Raw genomic sequence first — 18,045 nt, forward strand, 5'->3', positions numbered from 1 at the left:
GATTAATGCAGAATAATCATAAAAATTTGGTGAAATGGAAAGGAATTATATCCTCATTTGGTGGCTATATATAGAGACTCTGGGGTTTTTGTAAGCAAGTATGTAAACAGGCTAAATCATAATATGATCTTTCATTAATTCTGTGGTTCTGCTATTTATTAAAATTTTTTGATCTTTTTCAGAGAAAACTTTCTTTTTTTCTTTCTTTCTAAAGGGCTTTCTGGGAAGTACGTTAGAGTGGAATCAGAACTGAGATATACAAAATAAATCCTAAAGATTATACTTATATTAAAGAAAAAAACACAAAAATTAAACACTTAGAGGAAAGTATGATCAGAAAATACATTAAAAGTAAAGAGACTTTGAGTGTGGTCAATAAAAAAATAACAGGCCTATAATGAAAAGTTAAAAGGCCCTCTATAATAATAAAAAATGACCAGAGGATGGTACAGTAGAAAAGACCACTTAATGATGACTTTGCAAATTGCAAATATAATTATGATAGCTATTCATTTGAAACTCCAAAAATCAACTCATCAGGTATTAAACTTTTTTATTACTTGAAAATTGAGGCTAACAAAGTCTGGGAAAATAATTATTTGTTAATATTTAGCTCTTCTAGTCAGTGCCATTATATATCTCATACTCATGTATACCAAAAGCAATAGGCACATGGTTATTATATCTACTCCCATTTTAACAACTTTAGATGAATTCTGTAGGGCCTTAATTGACTATTAAATGTATATATAAGATACATATCTTAAAGACAGATCTCTCTCTCTATATATATATGTATTGTTTTTGAAGATAAATTGGTTTTAAAAGAAAGAAGAGTTTAGCAGCTTGAGTGTGAAGGTGATTTTAAAAGGAAATTAGAAGCAAGTATTTTAGAGCCTAGGAGAGCACTATCTTTTTTTTAGCTTCTTTTGTTTTTTTCATTTAATTATTTACTTTATATTGAAGTATAGTTGATTTACAATGTTATGTTAGTTTCCAGTGTACAGCAAAGTGATTTAGTTATACATATATCCATTCTTTTTTCAGATTCTTTTCCCATATAGGTAATTATATGGGTATATGTTATTATAGAATATTGAGTAGAGTTCCCTGTAATGTACAGTAGGTTCTTGTTGATTATCTGTTTTATATATAGTAATGCCTATATGTAAGTTCCCAGACTTCTAATTTATCCCTCCCTCCCACCTTTCCCCTTTGGTAAGCATAAGTTTATTTTCACAGTCTGTGAATCTGTTTACATTTTGTGAATAAGTTCATTTGTATCAGAGGTCTATAGTTTGATGTAAGTATAACTTGTTTTACAGAACATGTAATAGACATTAGCCTATTAAAAATAGAAAAATGTATAGATTATAATTCCTCAACTTCTAGTCTTCTGGGTTCTTTATATTGTATTTTTTAGAGAGTAAGAATAAAAAAAAAAATAAGATGGAGCTTTGAAGAAGATGGAATTTTTAGTAGAACTATGTAAAGAAAATTCTCGGAAGAAATGCCTGAAAGATCCTCAGAATTTTGGGGAACAACTAGGCTAAACAAAGACTTGAGAGTTTCGAGGTTATGTTTTCAAACTGGTCTTATTAGGAATTTGTTTTGTGTCTCCAGTTATTTTTATGTATATACCCCCAGCTGCAAAATGACAATTTTGACAATGATAAATTATTCCTTAGGAATGTGAAAAATATCTACCACCATTGCTTATAAACCCTAAAAAAAGATTATCTGCTGGGATAAAGAAAATCGTTATTTTGAATCCAACCAGATTTTTCTAAGAAATTAAAATTTAGATACCTGCTCCACAGGCCTCCCAGCCCTTTGTATGTTTTGTGTGTATTGTACTCCTAGTTCAGTGGTAGTTAATTGCTCTTAATTTTTGAGATTAGGTTTTTTTTTTAAATTTACTGTCAGTACTCACAGTTTACTTAGTTTTTAATTCAAATCATTTGTAGAATTTCTTGATTTCAGATTAAGGACTTGAATAATTTGTTCATTTAATTTTTAAGAAGTTTCAAATTAGGTTTGTTTAACTACTCTAAAACAAGTGGAGTAAAAGATTAAAATACATATGTATATAAATAAATATATATATAAATGTAAATAAATAAATATATATATATATGTGTATATATATATTCATCTGACTTTTAGATACTAATTCTGTTACTAATTACCAAGAACAAATTTTTATTTGGAATAATTTCAGTTATTGAGTTGGTCAAATAATCTTAAGACTGGGAAGATACTTCGGAAGTCCATCCATTCAGCCATCTCCTTAAATGTAGGTAGAACTGCTTTGTGATGTAGTTGCAGTGTTTAAACAAAGGAGGAAAAATGAAGGTGGGCAAGATTTTAAAACTCTTATTTCTAAGAATTTGAGTCAATGCAGATACATTTTTTGATGGCTTCATATACAGTTGAGTATGTGCTTTCAGAGTTTTGCGCCCTAATTCCTATGGATGTATACATTTATATGTTTTTTCCACCTGAATTAGAAGTGTGATTTTTTTGAGATAGCTAACTGGACTCAGAAAGCATTCTACTATTACCATAAGTAAGAAACTATTTTAAAATTTACAATATGACTATTTTGGAGCATGTTTTAAGATGGCTTAGAAGCAAATTAAGTACTCAAAAATTGAAATCTTAGCCTCATTTGTCATGTTCTGTTCAGCTGAGTCAGCCAACTTCCATAGTCTGACTAAGTAAAAAATGACATTAAACTCATTTCATCCTTAGCTGTCACCATTGGCCTCCTGCGTATCACATAGTACAAAAGCACAGTCACTACATTTTGCTGTTCTTTTCCAGTATTGTAACATAGCAGGGAAGAAGAGAATGAGTCAGATGCAGTTCATGGTATCTTCTAAGAAGATGTAGTCCCCTTGAATAAGTGCTGCTGAAGCATTTATGGACCTCTTCCTTTCTCTTAAAAGGATGCTTCTACCACTACTTTCACACACAAAAAAATGATCTTGATTTACTGGGTTTTGGGTAAACTGAACTCTGTTGACTTTAAATGAGAATTTGTTACTAGTTTTAAATACAATTGAAACATTTTAAATTTAAATAGACTAAATGAGAATTAGTTGTTAGTGGTTAGAAAGCAGTGAACTGCACTGCAAAGTACATCTCACCGTTAAGATTTACAAAACATATAGTAACTGATATTGCTTGGTGGGCAATTTTTTTTCTTGGAAATATATTCATTCTTTTTTTCAACAAATCTATTTGAGTATATTCTGTGTGAGGTGCTTAACAGTGAAGATAGGATGAAGAACAGAACATCCTAGCTTCCCTTGGAACTTGCATTCTTGTGGTTGTAGAGGGGGCAAAAAACAAGCAGATAATCACAGTATTTTCAGGTGGTGATAAGAAATAAACAGGATTCTGTGATCAGATTGGAGAGGGGTGCCAAAAGAGGATGGTCAGAGAAGGCTTCTCTGAGGAGATGACATTTGAATGAGATCTGGAAATGGGTAAGGAACTGGATATTTAAAGAGATAAAGGAGAAGAGTATTCCAGTGAAAGAAAATAGCAAGTTGTAAAGGCTCTGAGGTAAAAATGAATTTAGTGTGTTAGTGTAAGAAGGTCAGTGTGCCTGGAGTGTAACAAGCTAGAGGAGAATGAGATAAAGTTGACAGGACCAGGGACCTTTTATGCCATTGCAAAACATTGGTATTTTACCTTAAAAGCAACTTTAAGATTAATGTCTTGATGCCCGTGGACCCGAACTTTTAAATAATACTTTTTTCCACCTAGTCAAACTTTTTAAACTTTACAGCTAACAGGAAAGTACTTAATTATAATATTTTTATTTCAAATTTTTAATTTATATATTGCTTTATTTCTGCCTCTTATAATTTTCTTTCAATTAGAATCATCTTATTGTGAAGGTACCCCCATATCATGATCAACATATAACTTTGCCAGTAGCAGTGGGAATATATGTAGTAACCAATGCTGGAAGATCTCATGATGTTCAGCCATTCACTTACACTCCAGACCCAGGTATGTCAAAATATTAAAAGTTCTGAATCAAAAGGAATAATCCATTTCTGCTTCTTCAGAAGAATATGGAGATCAGCCAACTTAAAAGAGGAAGTAGTAAAAAAAAAAAAAAAAAAGAGGAAGTAGTGTGCAAAGGTAAATTGATACCAGTATTTTTTGGAGATGGCATTATTTCCCAAAAAGATGGCCACCAAACTCTGCTTTTACTCTTAGTTAAGAGAACCGTTTCTGCCTTACAGAGTTATCATACAAGTACTCCTTGTATGATAAGGTAAGAATTACCGTTTATTGAATACCTCTTATGTACTACTTTAGGAAAACTGCTAGTAGTTCTCAGTCTGGCTGTCTTACAGGATGCATTTTGGGAGAGGTGAGAGAGAATCTCAGAGAGATAAGTGATAATATCACAAATAGAGTCATATGCCTGTAACATTTTTCTAATTTATGTAGTCAAAAATATCAAAGACTTCTGGTGAATAAGTATTTTAAAAATAATTTTAAGCATTTAGGTAAAACAGGTGCTTTAGAAACTAGAGCAGTTGTTTAAAATTTTATATCTCTGGGTAAGAAGTATCTTACGAGATTTTTATCTACATCCATTTAGTTGCCTGGAGAAGCCTTTTCCTGGAAAAGTAGAGAAAACATTTTGGAAATGGAAATGCTTCACATGTTTTGTTGACCTAGACTTGGCTGCTGCCACACTGCCATTGATTTACTCCGTTCGTATCTCAGGCATGCTCCGGAATTAGAAGTTCTTCCATATCTCCAAGTTTACTGATAACATTTTCCCCAAATTGTTCAGAAATCAGTGAAGTGCAAAGTGAAAAATGGTAGCAAGGAAAGAAAGCCCTGGTAACAGAAGTGATGAACACAGTAGCTAGGACAGTTATAATTAGTCTTGATAATTATTCTCTATCACTTAATGTTATCTGGTCCCTTTTTCTTTTGTAAATCATGTCCAACTTTCACAACATTGGTTATTTCCCACCAGTTTGTTACAAAAGTGTGCAATAATATAGCCCTTATGAAATTCTTCTAGTGTTTGTCTCAGAATAAAAGATCACATGTAGAGATTTTAGACAGAAATAGACAAAGTTTGGAAATAATATACTGGCTTCAACAAAACTAGGAAAGAGGATACTGGTTTATACTTAAAAATCAAACAGTTGATTGTTTTCTTTCTATGAAAGTCTCAAAAATCCAAGAAAATTTGATTTAAAACTAATGGTAGTTAAAGCATTTTAGTAATTGCTAGAATATTTAGTATTTTATGTGAAGAGAAGCTTGCTCATAGAGGGAGAAAAATGGCATACAGTAATTAATACATTCATGTGGGAAGGGGAGAAGGAAGTGTATGTGTGGGGAGGGTGAATAGCTTTAGAGTTTTACCATCCTTAAAATACTTACTGAGATTTTGTTGTCTTTGTTTCTTTTTATTGATCAATAATAAAGAACTTCAGGACTTTGAAGTGCTTAGCATCAGCACTATGAATCTTCATTTCTTAGTGATGAATGCTCATTATTAAAAATTTTTCTTTGATAAATTGCCAAATATAAAGCCTACACTAATTGGCTATATTTGGCCACATTTAGACCATCACTGACATATGTTTATTCTTTTATGTTTTTCCCCCTTGTATTTTATACGTACTAGATAGCAGTCGCTCTCAGAAACTCTTATTTGAACAAATATATTTTGTGCAAATTTTATAGTGAGATCTAATTCTTCAGTTTCTGCCTTTATGATATAGCTAATTAAAGAATCTTCCCATAATTTCACTTTTTTTGTTTTATAAACTGTGAATGTCTTTTTAGGTGTGCACATGAGAGAATATTCAGGAAAACTTGGTTATGATAATTTGCACTGTCTCATTATGATAAACTAGTTGCTGTTTTGACTCAGCTGGGGACTGTGGTTAAAGATTTGCATGTTCAGTGGCGTATAGTAATTATAATTATAGGGCTTCCCAGATGGCTCTAGTGGTACAGAATCTGCCTGCCAATGCAGGAGATGTGAGACGATGGCGGGTTTGATCCCTGGGTCAGGAAGATACCCTGGAGAAGAGAATGACAATCCACTCCAGGATTCTTGCCTGGAGAATTCCATGGACAGAGGAGCCTGGTGGGCTACAGTCCATGGGGTCACACAGAGTTGGACACGACTGATGAGACTTAGCACATAGTAATTATAACAGCTAAAACAAGACCCACCCTCATTTTTGTGAGTTAAGAGTAGAAATGGTGACTGCTGCACCATTTTGTCTAAATATTTAAGTTACAGATAAAAAAATAACAAATAAATATATTTTATCCTAATTTGACCTAGATACCTTCATAATAACCTGGAAGGCCAGATTTGAATTTAGGATTTTCAGACTGCTTGGAGGTCTAAACTGGAATATGGCAACATGAAGAAAGAGGACTTCCCAGCCTGCCACCCTTCTTTTCCCTCTCCCACTCCATCCTTCACCTGGAGGGCCTTGATGCACCAGCTGATGCTCCTAAGCTCTGTTCACTCAATAGGCTTAAGATGGCACACTTAGTCTATAGAGTAGTTGTGCAGAAAATTTTGGTGTCTTATGTACTTGGTACATAGTCTAATAGTAGGATTGGAACAGGGGCTCAAGTGAACATAAACTGGCTCTGCATGCTTTGCCAGACACAAGCCCCTCTAAAGCCCTCTGAGTCTGTACTGCCAAAAACACATCACATGTGTATTCTTTTAGACTGTTACTTTGCAGACTTAAAAAACCTTTGTTTCATTGCTAGTCACTGAACCATGCTTGACCATTAATTTGTTTTACTTCCATCTCTTAAGACACAGAAATCATATTAGTTGTTTTTTGCAGTGACTCTGCAGTGGAAATTGCTACAAGAAATGGAGGATAAAATACTTATTCATATTTTTTTGTTGCTTTAAAAACAAATGACTAAAACTTGTGTTAAAAGTAGAAATTTAAAAATTTTTTGAAGATTAGCTTCCATTCTTAAATCTGTAATTGTTAGAATAAATGTTATGCTTTAAAATTGCCTATGAATTTCTTTTCCAGTCAATTCTATTCAGTTTGATAATTTCATTCAATTAACAGTTCATTCAGATTATCATTTGTTGGCCCTTACATACAGCATGCTTAGATAAATTTTTTAACCTCATTCTTAGGAGACATGTACATTTTGTTTCTTTATTCACAGTTAATTATCTTTATATTCTCTGTAACCATCATTTTGCATTATGATGTCAAGAATAAGTTGATAATAAATTGACTCAGTTCTTATTTGGAATAAGCTAGGGAATATAGATACATTGAAAAATAAAAATTAGCATCTATTTAAATAAAATTATTATACAGTAATTTTAAGAAAACCTTTTTATTTGGAATTTAACTTTACCATTCAGAACTGATCTCTACTCTTATGCTCATTAAATTTAAAATTTTCATAGTAGGTGTACTTGACATGTGTAGATATAATAATGTAGCAATTCTTCATTAATAATAGCAAAGATTATTATTTCTAAGGCTTTATTAAAAAGTAATGATGCTATATATTTTGTATATTCAGCACAGTTTTTTTTAAAAAATTATCTCAATTATGTTTCTGAATCAGTATTTTTTTAAATCATTTATGTAGGTGAATGGTGAATTTTTTTCATGCTAGTGTTACAGTATATTTGGTATTAATATGTTTTTAAAGATCTCATGTCAATCTTCTACTCATTTGTACTGTTACAAGAAAGATTTTTTAAAGTTGCTGTTATTTTTATTTTGTTTTAATAATAAGCATATGCTTCTGCCCACTTGGAGACTGGTGCATTTTAGAGGGTAAACTGGTGAGTATAGATTATAAAAACTCATCTGAACCTAGAATTTCTGCCGAACAAATAATTTAATAATGTTTTATGAGAAAATACTCCTGTTAAAGAATTTTAAGATATACATTTTTCAGGATAAGTCTAAATTAATCTTTTCTGTTTAATAACAGCAGCTGTTGCTTTGAATGTGAATGTAAAGAAGGAAATATCTAGCCCAGCAAGACCTTGCTCTTTCGAAGAAGCCATGAAAGGTACCAAGTTAATTCTGCTCAAAAATTGTAAATCAGTGATGCTATATATTTTCTCTAGCAAACCTTACTGTTTTATTTACTGTTGTGTACTTGAAACAGTTAGCAGATTATCCTTGATATTGTAAAATAAATACTTGCTTAACTTCACTGAATGCAGAGACTTGCTTCCTAACTGGATATTTCCCTTCATTTGCCATATAAACAACTTTTTAAAAAACATGTTACAGTTAAGGAGTTTTTGTTTTGTTTTTTATTCCCTAATATTAAAAATCTTAAAAGTATAGAGTACGATAAGGTATGCAAAATAGCTATATAAAGCTTCTTGCTGCCAGTAATTAGGACTTGACATTGAGGCTGAAGAACCAAAATAAGAACTATTGGCATTTGAAAAAGTTGCTTTAGGTACCATTCTTTCTTTTGATATCATTATTTCCAAGCAGACAATGATGATATCTTCAGGATGTTATAATGTGTTAGAATAGACTGTTTTCTTAGCAGATTTCTAATACATCTGTGATACTCAATTGTGATGCTTTTGTGCCATTATATGTTAAGATGTCAATTACATAATGGTCATTGATTTATTCCATAATTCTAGCTTTTTCTTACACTTTTGCCATTAAATTCATGAGTCAAATTTTAAAATTTTATATATTTATATTTTTAAGGGGCATAATATCCTTAATACATTTTATCAAATACCATGGAATTTTTCCCTGTGTCATAGTAAAATTCAGCGTTCACATATACAGTTCAGTATGGCTTGCCATTATAATTTCTGACCATCAACACTTCCAAAATAGATTAATTAGGAATTATGCACTAGTGTGAAAAGAAGAGAAGCGAAAAGCAAAGGAGAAAAGGAAAGATATACCCATTTAAATGCAGAGTTCCAAAGAATAGCAAGGAGAGGTAAGAAAGCTTTTCTCAGCGATCAGTGCAAAGAAATAGAGGAAAACAATAGAATGGGAAAGACTAGAGATCTCTTCAAGAAAATTAGAAATATCAAGGAAACGTTTCATGCAAAGATGGGCTCAATAAAGGACAGAAATGGTATGGACCTAACAGAAGCAGAAGATATTAAGAAGAGGTGGCAAGAATACACAGAAGAACTGTTCAAAGAAGATCTTCATGACCCAGATAATCATGATGGTGTGATCATTCACCTAAAGCCAGACATCCTGGAATGTGAAGTCAAGTGGGTCTTAGGAAGCATCACTACGAACAAAGCTAGTGGAGGTGATAGAATTCAAGTTGAGATATTTCAAATCCTAAAAGATGATGCTGTGAAAGTGCTGCATTCAGTATGCCAGCAAATTAGGAAAACTCAGTAGTGGCCACAGGGCTGGAAAAGGTCAGTTTTCATTCCAATCCCAGAGAAAGGCAATCCCAAAGAATGCTCAAACTACTGCACAGTTGCACTCATCTCACACACTAGCAAAGTAATACGGAAAATTCTCCAAGTCAGGCTTTAGCAATACATGAGCCATGAACTTCCAGATGTTCAAGCTGGTTTTAGAAAAGGGAGAGGAACCAGAGATCCAATTCCCAGCATCCACTGGATCATCGAAAAAGCAAAAGAGTTCCAGAAAAACATCTACTTCTGTTTTACTGACTCTGCCAAAGTCTCTGACTGTGTGGATCACAACAAACTGTGGAAAATTCTGAAAGATGGGAATACCAGACCACCTGACCTGCCTCTTGGGAATCCTGTATGCAGGTCAGGAAGCAACAGTTAGAACTGGACGTGGAACAACAGACTGGTTCCAAGTAGGAAAAGGAGTACGTCAAGGCTGTATATTGTCACCCTGTTTATTTAACTTATATGTAGAGTACATCATGAGAAACGCTGGGCTGGATGAAGCACAAGCTGGAATCAAGATTGCTGGGAGAAATATCAATAACCTCATATATGCAGATGACACCACCCTTATGGCAGAAAGTGAAGAGGAACTAAAAAGCCTCTTGATGAAAGTGAAAGAGGAGAGTGAAAAAGTTGGCTTAAAGCTCAACATTCAGAAAACTAAGATCATGGCATCCAGTCCCATCACTTCATGGCAAATAGATGGGGAAACAATGGAAACAGTGAGAGACTTTATTTTTTTGGACTCCGAAATCACTGCAGATGGTGACTGCAGCCATGATATTAAAAGACGCTTATTCCTTGGAAGTAAAGTTATGACCAACCTAGATGGCATATTATGAAGCAGAGACATTACTTTGTCAACAAGGTCTGTCTAGTCAAAGCTATGGTTTTTCCAGTAGTCATGTATGGATATGAGAGTTGAACTATAAAGAAAGCTGAGTGCTGAAGAATTGACGCTTTTGAACTGTGGTGTTGGAGAAGACTCTTGAGAGTCCCTTGGACTGCAAAGAGATTCAACCAGTCCATCCTAAAGGAGATCAGTCCTGGGTGTTCATTGGAAGGACTGATGTTGAAGCTGAAACTCCAATACTTTGGCCACTTGATGTAAAGAACTGACTCATTTGAAAAGACCCTGATGCTGGGTAAGATTGAATGCAGGAGGAGAAGGGAATGACAGAGGATGAGATGGTTGGATGGCATCACTGACCCAATGGGCAGGATTTTGGGTAAACTCTGGGAGTTGGTGATGGACAGGGAGGCCTGGTGGGGTTGCAAAGAGTCTGACACGACTCAGTGACTGAACTGAAGTGTGTAATTATTTAACTACAGGACAATTTACAAGTCTCTGCTATGGATAACCATGGCTAATGTTTCTTGAACATATATTAAGTGCTAATCAGCATGCCACACTCTTTACCAGCATTATCTTGTTTAACCAAACTCTGAGGTAGGTAGTTTATGATTCTCATTTCACAGGTGAGGAAATCAAGATTCCAGAGAGGTTCTATAATTTGCTGAAGGTCACTTTGCTAGGATTTAAAAAGATAGATCAAGTTTTAGTGTGTAAGGTAACGTCTAAGCAATAATAATTCAAACCATGTTCATTAGGTTAATAATAGCATAATTAATCAATCATTAAAGTTAGGGACAGTTTTTGGTCTTTTCTTTGCCAACTTTGATGGGTTCATGCTTTTCTCCAAAAACTCCTAAATGCTTTTTTCCTAGAGTATCAGAGACGCTAACCTCATCCAATGTGAAATTTCTCATACAAGATTTCAGATTGAAGGTTAAAAGGTGTTAAACACTATGTTTAATTTTTGGTAATAAAATGATATAGTCATTTAATCAAAATCTTACAAGATTAAAAAATGAATAAGAAACAGACACACACATATTATTCTTTTTCACAATTCAGATCTTATTTTGATAATTTTATCAGCTGAAATCATGTAAAATAATTTTATGAAGATATAAAATTAAATTGAATATTAAACTATGTTATCAGGCTTCCCTGGTAGCTCAGTTGGTAAAGAATCCACCTGCAATGCAGGAGGCCCTGGTTTGATTACTGAGTCAGGAAATTCTGCTGGAGAAGGGATAGGCTACCCACTCCAGTATTCTTGGGCTTCCCTGGTTGCTCTGCTGGTAAAGAATCCACCTACAATGTGGGAGACCTGGGTTCGATCCCTGGATTGGGAACATCCCCTGGAGAAGGGAAAGGCTACCCACTCCAGTGTTCTGGCCCGGAGAATTCCATGGACGCTATAGTCCATGGGGTCACTAAGAGTCAGACACAACTAAGCAACTTTCACTTTCAAACTATTTTATCAGTTTGAATTTTTCATTTGTCGTTTTTAAATACAACATCATTAATTGGAGATTCCTGATCAGTTTTAAAAAGATAGTCACTTTGAAGTAGGAATTTCCCTTGACAAATGGCTTATTTTTGTGTTTCCTTGAAATCAGAGCTTTAGTATAACACCCAGGTGTCCTTCTGAGAGATTTAATTAGTTATGCTTTAATGATGAAGTCTTAGCAACATAAATGACTTAAATTTGTGTTGTGGCATAATCCTCCATATAACATCCTTTAAAATAGCCATCAATTATAATAAGATTTAGAACTTGATACACAAATGTGACATTATGTCAAGACATGGAAAACGTTTGTTTCTTCATTCATTCAGCAGATATTTATTTATTCCCTAGTATGCACCAGGAACAACAAAACAAAATCCCTTATCTTCATGAAACTTACATTCTAATAGAATCCAAAAGCAAGAATAGCAGCTGATGTTACAGGATCAACAGAAGACAATACTAATTGTCTTTCAAATTATCCTGTGAGGTGGGCCTGTAATACTTTTAAATGCCTGCCTATATCTGAAGCTTTGACTCAGAGAAAATTGAGTTGTAAGTTGAATTGTGTTGGTATTGATAGGATCTAGGTGAAAATAGATCTAGAGAACTCATACGTAAATGATTGATTTCTTAGAGTAATGAAAGCAGAATATCAAAAGTGGGCACTTTTTCCTCCCCTAGGATAATCAGTTTCCATAGTGGTTGTTTCTGGTCAATTGGCTGTGAGAAAGATTGAATAAAGACCAGAAGATTTAAGTCAAAATATTTAGAAAAGTAACTATCCTGCTTATATACCATATTCCATTTAAAAACCCTCTTTGTAGCCAGGATTTCTTTTCCAGTATCAAATTAAGAAGTCTATGTATTAAAATATTGAATCACCTTGTTGTACACCTGAAGCTAATATAATATTGTTAGTTTTTCAACTAAAAAAAAAAGTTTAACAGCTAAGCTTTCTAAGGAATCTGTATTTTACACAGGGTCTCAAAGTAGTGGTAAACCTTAGCTCAGAATTTGGCTATGTGTTCAATTCAGAAGCCTGCCATCAGTGATGCTTCATCAGTATGCTCCACTGAGTGCCAGTGGCAGGCTTAAATAGACAAAAAAGAAGAAAGAGAGTCAAGGGGGAAAAGTAGATAGAATGAAGTGCTAGAACCTACCTATCTGCTACATATTGCCTCTCCTTGGTTTCTAATCTGTAACTACTTCTGAAAATGGAAGTAGATGGAAGTAGAAAAATACTTGCTGGTTTTGCTTTGGAAATTTAATTGGTAAACCTAAAATATCAGTTGTACTTAAATTTCTGGAAAGAAAAAAAATTAAGTCCTGTCTTGAGAAATATGTTTATATGTTAACTTGGTAAATTCAAGTTTTCTAAGACATTAATTTAGAAAAGTGAATCTGTTTGATCAGTTGATGGCATCTTCTAATGAGAAGCTTGAGTTTTGTTGAGGAGAGAACTGTTCAAATAATCCTATAACCCCCCAAAGTTTGACTTTGTAATTTCCCAGCAGTCAGATACTAAGAGGAAAATATAACAGTTGTAACTGAGTAGCTTTAGCCTCCTGGAGATTTCCAACTGCATGGTCATGTTAAGCAGTGTAATTCAGGGCCTTTTGAAGAGTGCTGGGGGGTAAAACTTGATAACTGGAGTACTCAAGCTTGTTGATATTTAACTCGAAGTCTCAGGCTACTACCAGGAGCCCTCAAGGTTCTGCTACTTAAAAAGAGGGAGGACACACTTTGGGCACATTTGTATCTCATGCTACTATCAGAGCATCAAAAAATTAATGTTTTGATTCATGACTAAGGTGTCAACACAGTAGAATGATAATAGTTGATTTCAGTGATCTTCAACTTTTTTTTTTTTGGTGTGTGTGCAGCAATGAAAACTACTGGATGTAACTTAGATAAGGTAAATATGCTTCCTAATGCTCTGATCACTCCGCTCATATCAAGCACTATGATTAAAAGTGAAGACATTACTCCAATGGAAGTAACAGCAGAGAAAAGATCACCTTCTATTTTTAAGGTGAGCTACATTGACTAGTGCCCTGTCACATGTTAACCTCAAATATAAAAATAGTTATATTTTGAGTAGTTTGATTTCTTTTCCCTGATAATGCTTTTTACTTTTTCTATTTCTTTTATAGCTGTTTCTCTTTGAATGCACTTAATGAATTTTGCTTTGTAGAATAAATGATGTTATACTCAAATAAAGTAGCCTACAGTGAACTTCCAATATACATTTTTGGCAAGAGAGAAATTAATGCATTAGCTGGACCTTTGTGATGTTTGGTATAATGAAAGTACAAGCTTAACATTTTCAAAACTAGAGACATTTTATTTCCTTTCTCTTCTTTCCTTTTTTCCTTTTTCCCTTATTTCTTTTTTCCTTTTTCCAAGAAAGATTCTCTTTCCTTTTCCATTTTTCTCTTATTTCCCCCTCCCAATAATGTTATAAGTGATGCACAAATGGAGATATTTCACATGTAAATCCATGGCTGATTCATGTCAATATATGGCAAAAACCACTACAATATTGTAAAGTAATTAGCCTCCAACTAATAAAAATAATTGGGGGAAAAAATAAAAATAAAGTAGAAAAGAACTCAAATTATTATTACTTTCAGAAAAGGCAAAAATTAGAGACTAGTGTAATGTTCCATATGTAATTTTTAGAATTTATATATTATGGGTCAGTCTCATAAAAATTCTGGAATTGTGAGATGAATTTTTAAAATGTGAATGACTTACACTGAGTTAAAAATGTACTATTATCAAATGGAATACTGATTGGATTGCAAAACTAAGAAAAATGAAATTTAAAAATTAGTATAAATTTGTGGAAACAGCTTAAAAAAATAAGATATTTTAAAATTTGCTAATAATTCATGAACCATAGAATTAATGTGTACTTACTGTCCTAAGCATATCAATAGCTGATTATTCTTCTATGTCTACTTCTATTGTTTGACTGTCTTTGCTTACATGCTTCTTTAAAAATCCTGATGACAGTAAGACATAATGTTATCACTGGTAATCATAGTCTTACACTTGCTTTCCAAATAATAATATAGACTGGGAAATTGGTCCTGCATATGTTTTTATAATAATAATTTTTGAAGAATCATATGAGCTCATTTATACATATCCATATTGTTTGGCTTTTATTTTTTAGACTACGAAGACAGTTGGATCAACTCAACAAACATTAGAGAATATCTCTCACATAGCAGGAAATGGGTCTTTTTCATCATCATCTTCCCACTTAACTTCTGAAAATGAAAAGCAACAACAGATTCAGCCCAAGGCATACAACCCAGAGACCCTGACAACTATCCAAACACAGGACATTTCACAGCCTGGTACTTTTCCAGCGGTTTCTGCGTCTAGTCAGCTGCCCAGCAGTGACGCACTGCTACAGCAGGCTACACAGTTTCAAACAAGGGAAACTCAGTCTAGAGAGGTGTTACAGTCAGATGGTACAGTGGTTAACTTGTCACACCTGACTGAGACATCACAGCAACAGCAGCAGTCTCCACTGCAAGAACAAGCACAGACTTTACAGCAGCAGATTTCATCGAATATTTTCCCACCACCAAATAGTGTGAGTCAGCAACTACAAAATACGATACAACACTTGCAGGCAGGGAGTTTTACAGGCAGTACTGCCAGTGGCAGCAATGGAAATGTTGACTTGGTCCAACAAGTTTTAGAGGCACAACAACAGTTATCTTCAGTTTTATTTTCTGCTCCAGATGGTAATGAGAATGTTCAAGAACAGCTTAGTGCAGACATTTTTCAACAAGTCAGTCAAATTCAAAATAGCGTAAGCCCTGGAATGTTTTCCTCAACAGAACCAGCAGTCCATACCAGACCAGATAATTTAATAGCTGGAAGAGCTGAAAGTGTTCACCCACAGAATGAAAACACATTGTCTAATCAGCAACAGCAACAGCAGCAACAGCAAGTGATGGAATCCTCAGCTGCAATGGTGATAGAGATGCAACAGAGTATCTGCCAGGCAGCTGCCCAGATTCAGTCAGAGCTGTTTCCTTCATCTGCTTCAGCAAATGGAAACCTTCAGCAGTCTCCAGTTTACCAGCAGACTTCTCATATGATGAGCGCATTATCAGCCAATGAGGACATGCAAATGCAATGTGAATTGTTTTCTTCTCCTCCGGCAGTTTCTGGAAATGAAACTACTACAACTACCACACAGCAGGTTGCAACTTCTGGCACTACCCTGTTTCAGACATCAAATTCAGGAGATGGAGAAGAGACTGGAGCACAAGCAAAACAGATTCAGAACAGTGTCTTTCAGACCATGGTCCAAATGCAACATAGTGGGGACACTCAGCCTCAAGTTGGCCTTTTTTCATCTACAAAAAGTATGATAAGTGTTCAAAATAGTGGTACCCAGCAGCAAGGCAATGGTTTATTCCAGCAAGGTAATGAGATGATGTCACTTCAATCAGGGAATTTTTTGCAGCAGTCTTCTCATTCACAGGCCCAGCTTTTTCATCCTCAGAATCCTATTGCTGATGCTCAGAACCTTTCCCAGGAAACTCAAGGTTCTATTTTTCACAGTCCAAGTCCTATTGTCCACAGTCAGACTTCTACAGCCTCCTCTGAACAAATGCAGCCTCCAATGTTTCACTCTCAGAATACCATGGCTGTGCTGCAGGGCTCTTCTGTTCCCCAAGACCAACAGTCAGCCAACATATTTCTTTCCCAAAGTCCAATGAATAATCTTCAAACCAACACAGTGGCCCAAGAAGAACAGATTTCATTTTTTGCAGCTCAGAATTCAATTTCTCCACTTCAGTCAACATCAAACACTGAGCAGCAAGCTGCTTTCCAGCAGCAGGCTCCAATATCACACATTCAGACTCCTATGCTTTCCCAGGAACAGGCACAACCCTCTCAGCAAGGTCTGTTTCAGCCTCAGGTTTCCCTGGGCTCCCTTCCTCCTAACCCAATGCCTCAAAACCAACAAGGAACAATCTTTCAGTCACAGCACTCAATGGTTGCCATCCAGAGTAACTCTCCATCCCAGGAGCAGCAGCAGCAGCAGCAGCAGCAGCAACAGCAGAGCATTTTATTCAGCAACCAGAACGCCATGGCACCGATGGCATCTCAAAAGCAGCCACCACCAAACATGATATTCAATCCAAGTCAAAATCCAGTGGCTAATCAGGAGCAGCAGAACCAATCAATTTTCCATCAGCAAAATAATATGGCACCGATGAATCAAGAGCAACAGCCCATGCAGTTTCAGAACCAGACCACAGTTTCCTCACTTCAGAACCCAGGCCCTGCCCAATCCGAATCATCACAGACCTCCTTGTTCCATAGCTCGCCTCAGATTCAGTTGGTCCAAGGATCACCCAGTTCTCAAGAGCAGCAAGTAACACTCTTCCTCTCTCCAGCATCCATGTCTGCATTGCAGACTGGTATAAACCAACAAGACATGCAACAGTCTCCCCTTTATTCCCCTCAGAACAACATGCCTGGAATCCAGGGAGCCACATCTTCACCTCAACCACAGGCTACTTTATTTCACAACACTACAGGAGGTACAATGAACCAGCTACAGAATTCTCCTGGCTCTTCTCAACAGACATCTGGAATGTTCTTATTTGGCATTCAAAATAGTAAGAAACTCTTTCTGATTTCCCATTTCTTAAATGTTATTGGTTGAAATGGTCACATTATTGTTACCAGAAGGAAGCACAACATAGTGGTTTTAAGAGCATAGATTGTAGTTGGACAGAATTGAGTTCAAGTCCCAGCTGTACCACTTATAGACTGAGACCTTGGACAGGTTATTTGACATACATGAGCCTCAATTTCCACATCAAAAATGGTGGTAATACTACATACTTGACAAGGATATTGAGAGGATTAAAGGTGATGATATATATAAATGTATGTGTCTGCCATTTTGAGATATAACCTAGAAAGTAAGATGAAGTACAAATGACAGAAAATTTTTCAGCCAGTTAAAGCAAGTAGTTTCCAAGGAGGTAGAAACCTATGTTTCTTTAATGTTTATGTACCAAGGAAATTATATAGGACTTATATTGATAACTAAACGATGTTGTATTTTTATACTGCTTAGAGAAAACCAAAGATGAATTCTACTACTGTCTGATGAAAATGTTTTTGGAGGCTGGCAGGTTCCTCACTTTTTAGTCTCTACTGAATGAACAAAATAATGCATTT

The 18,045-nt window shown here is 34.9% G+C and overlaps 1 protein-coding gene across 6 annotated transcripts in view; it reads left to right on the plus strand.

The window, feature by feature from the left end:
* NFAT5 (nuclear factor of activated T cells 5) overlaps positions 1-18,045 on the plus strand; it is a 115,014-nt gene that overhangs the window by 88,288 nt on the left and 8,681 nt on the right. For 5 of the 6 annotated variants that reach the window (XM_065925655.1, XM_065925657.1, XM_065925658.1 and 2 more), the window contains 4 exons: positions 3,894-4,026; positions 8,008-8,088; positions 13,698-13,846; positions 14,996-17,474. In XM_065925655.1, the coding sequence (XP_065781727.1) occupies positions 3,894-4,026; positions 8,008-8,088; positions 13,698-13,846; positions 14,996-17,474 (2,842 nt within the window). The remainder of the gene's footprint in view (positions 1-3,893; positions 4,027-8,007; positions 8,089-13,697; positions 13,847-14,995; positions 17,475-18,045) is intronic. The other variant, XM_065925656.1, reaches the window with a different exon arrangement.

Source organism: Muntiacus reevesi, chromosome 2 (genome assembly GCF_963930625.1).
Source record: "Muntiacus reevesi chromosome 2, mMunRee1.1, whole genome shotgun sequence".
In the NCBI taxonomy this organism is placed as follows: Eukaryota; Metazoa; Chordata; class Mammalia; order Artiodactyla; family Cervidae; genus Muntiacus; species Muntiacus reevesi.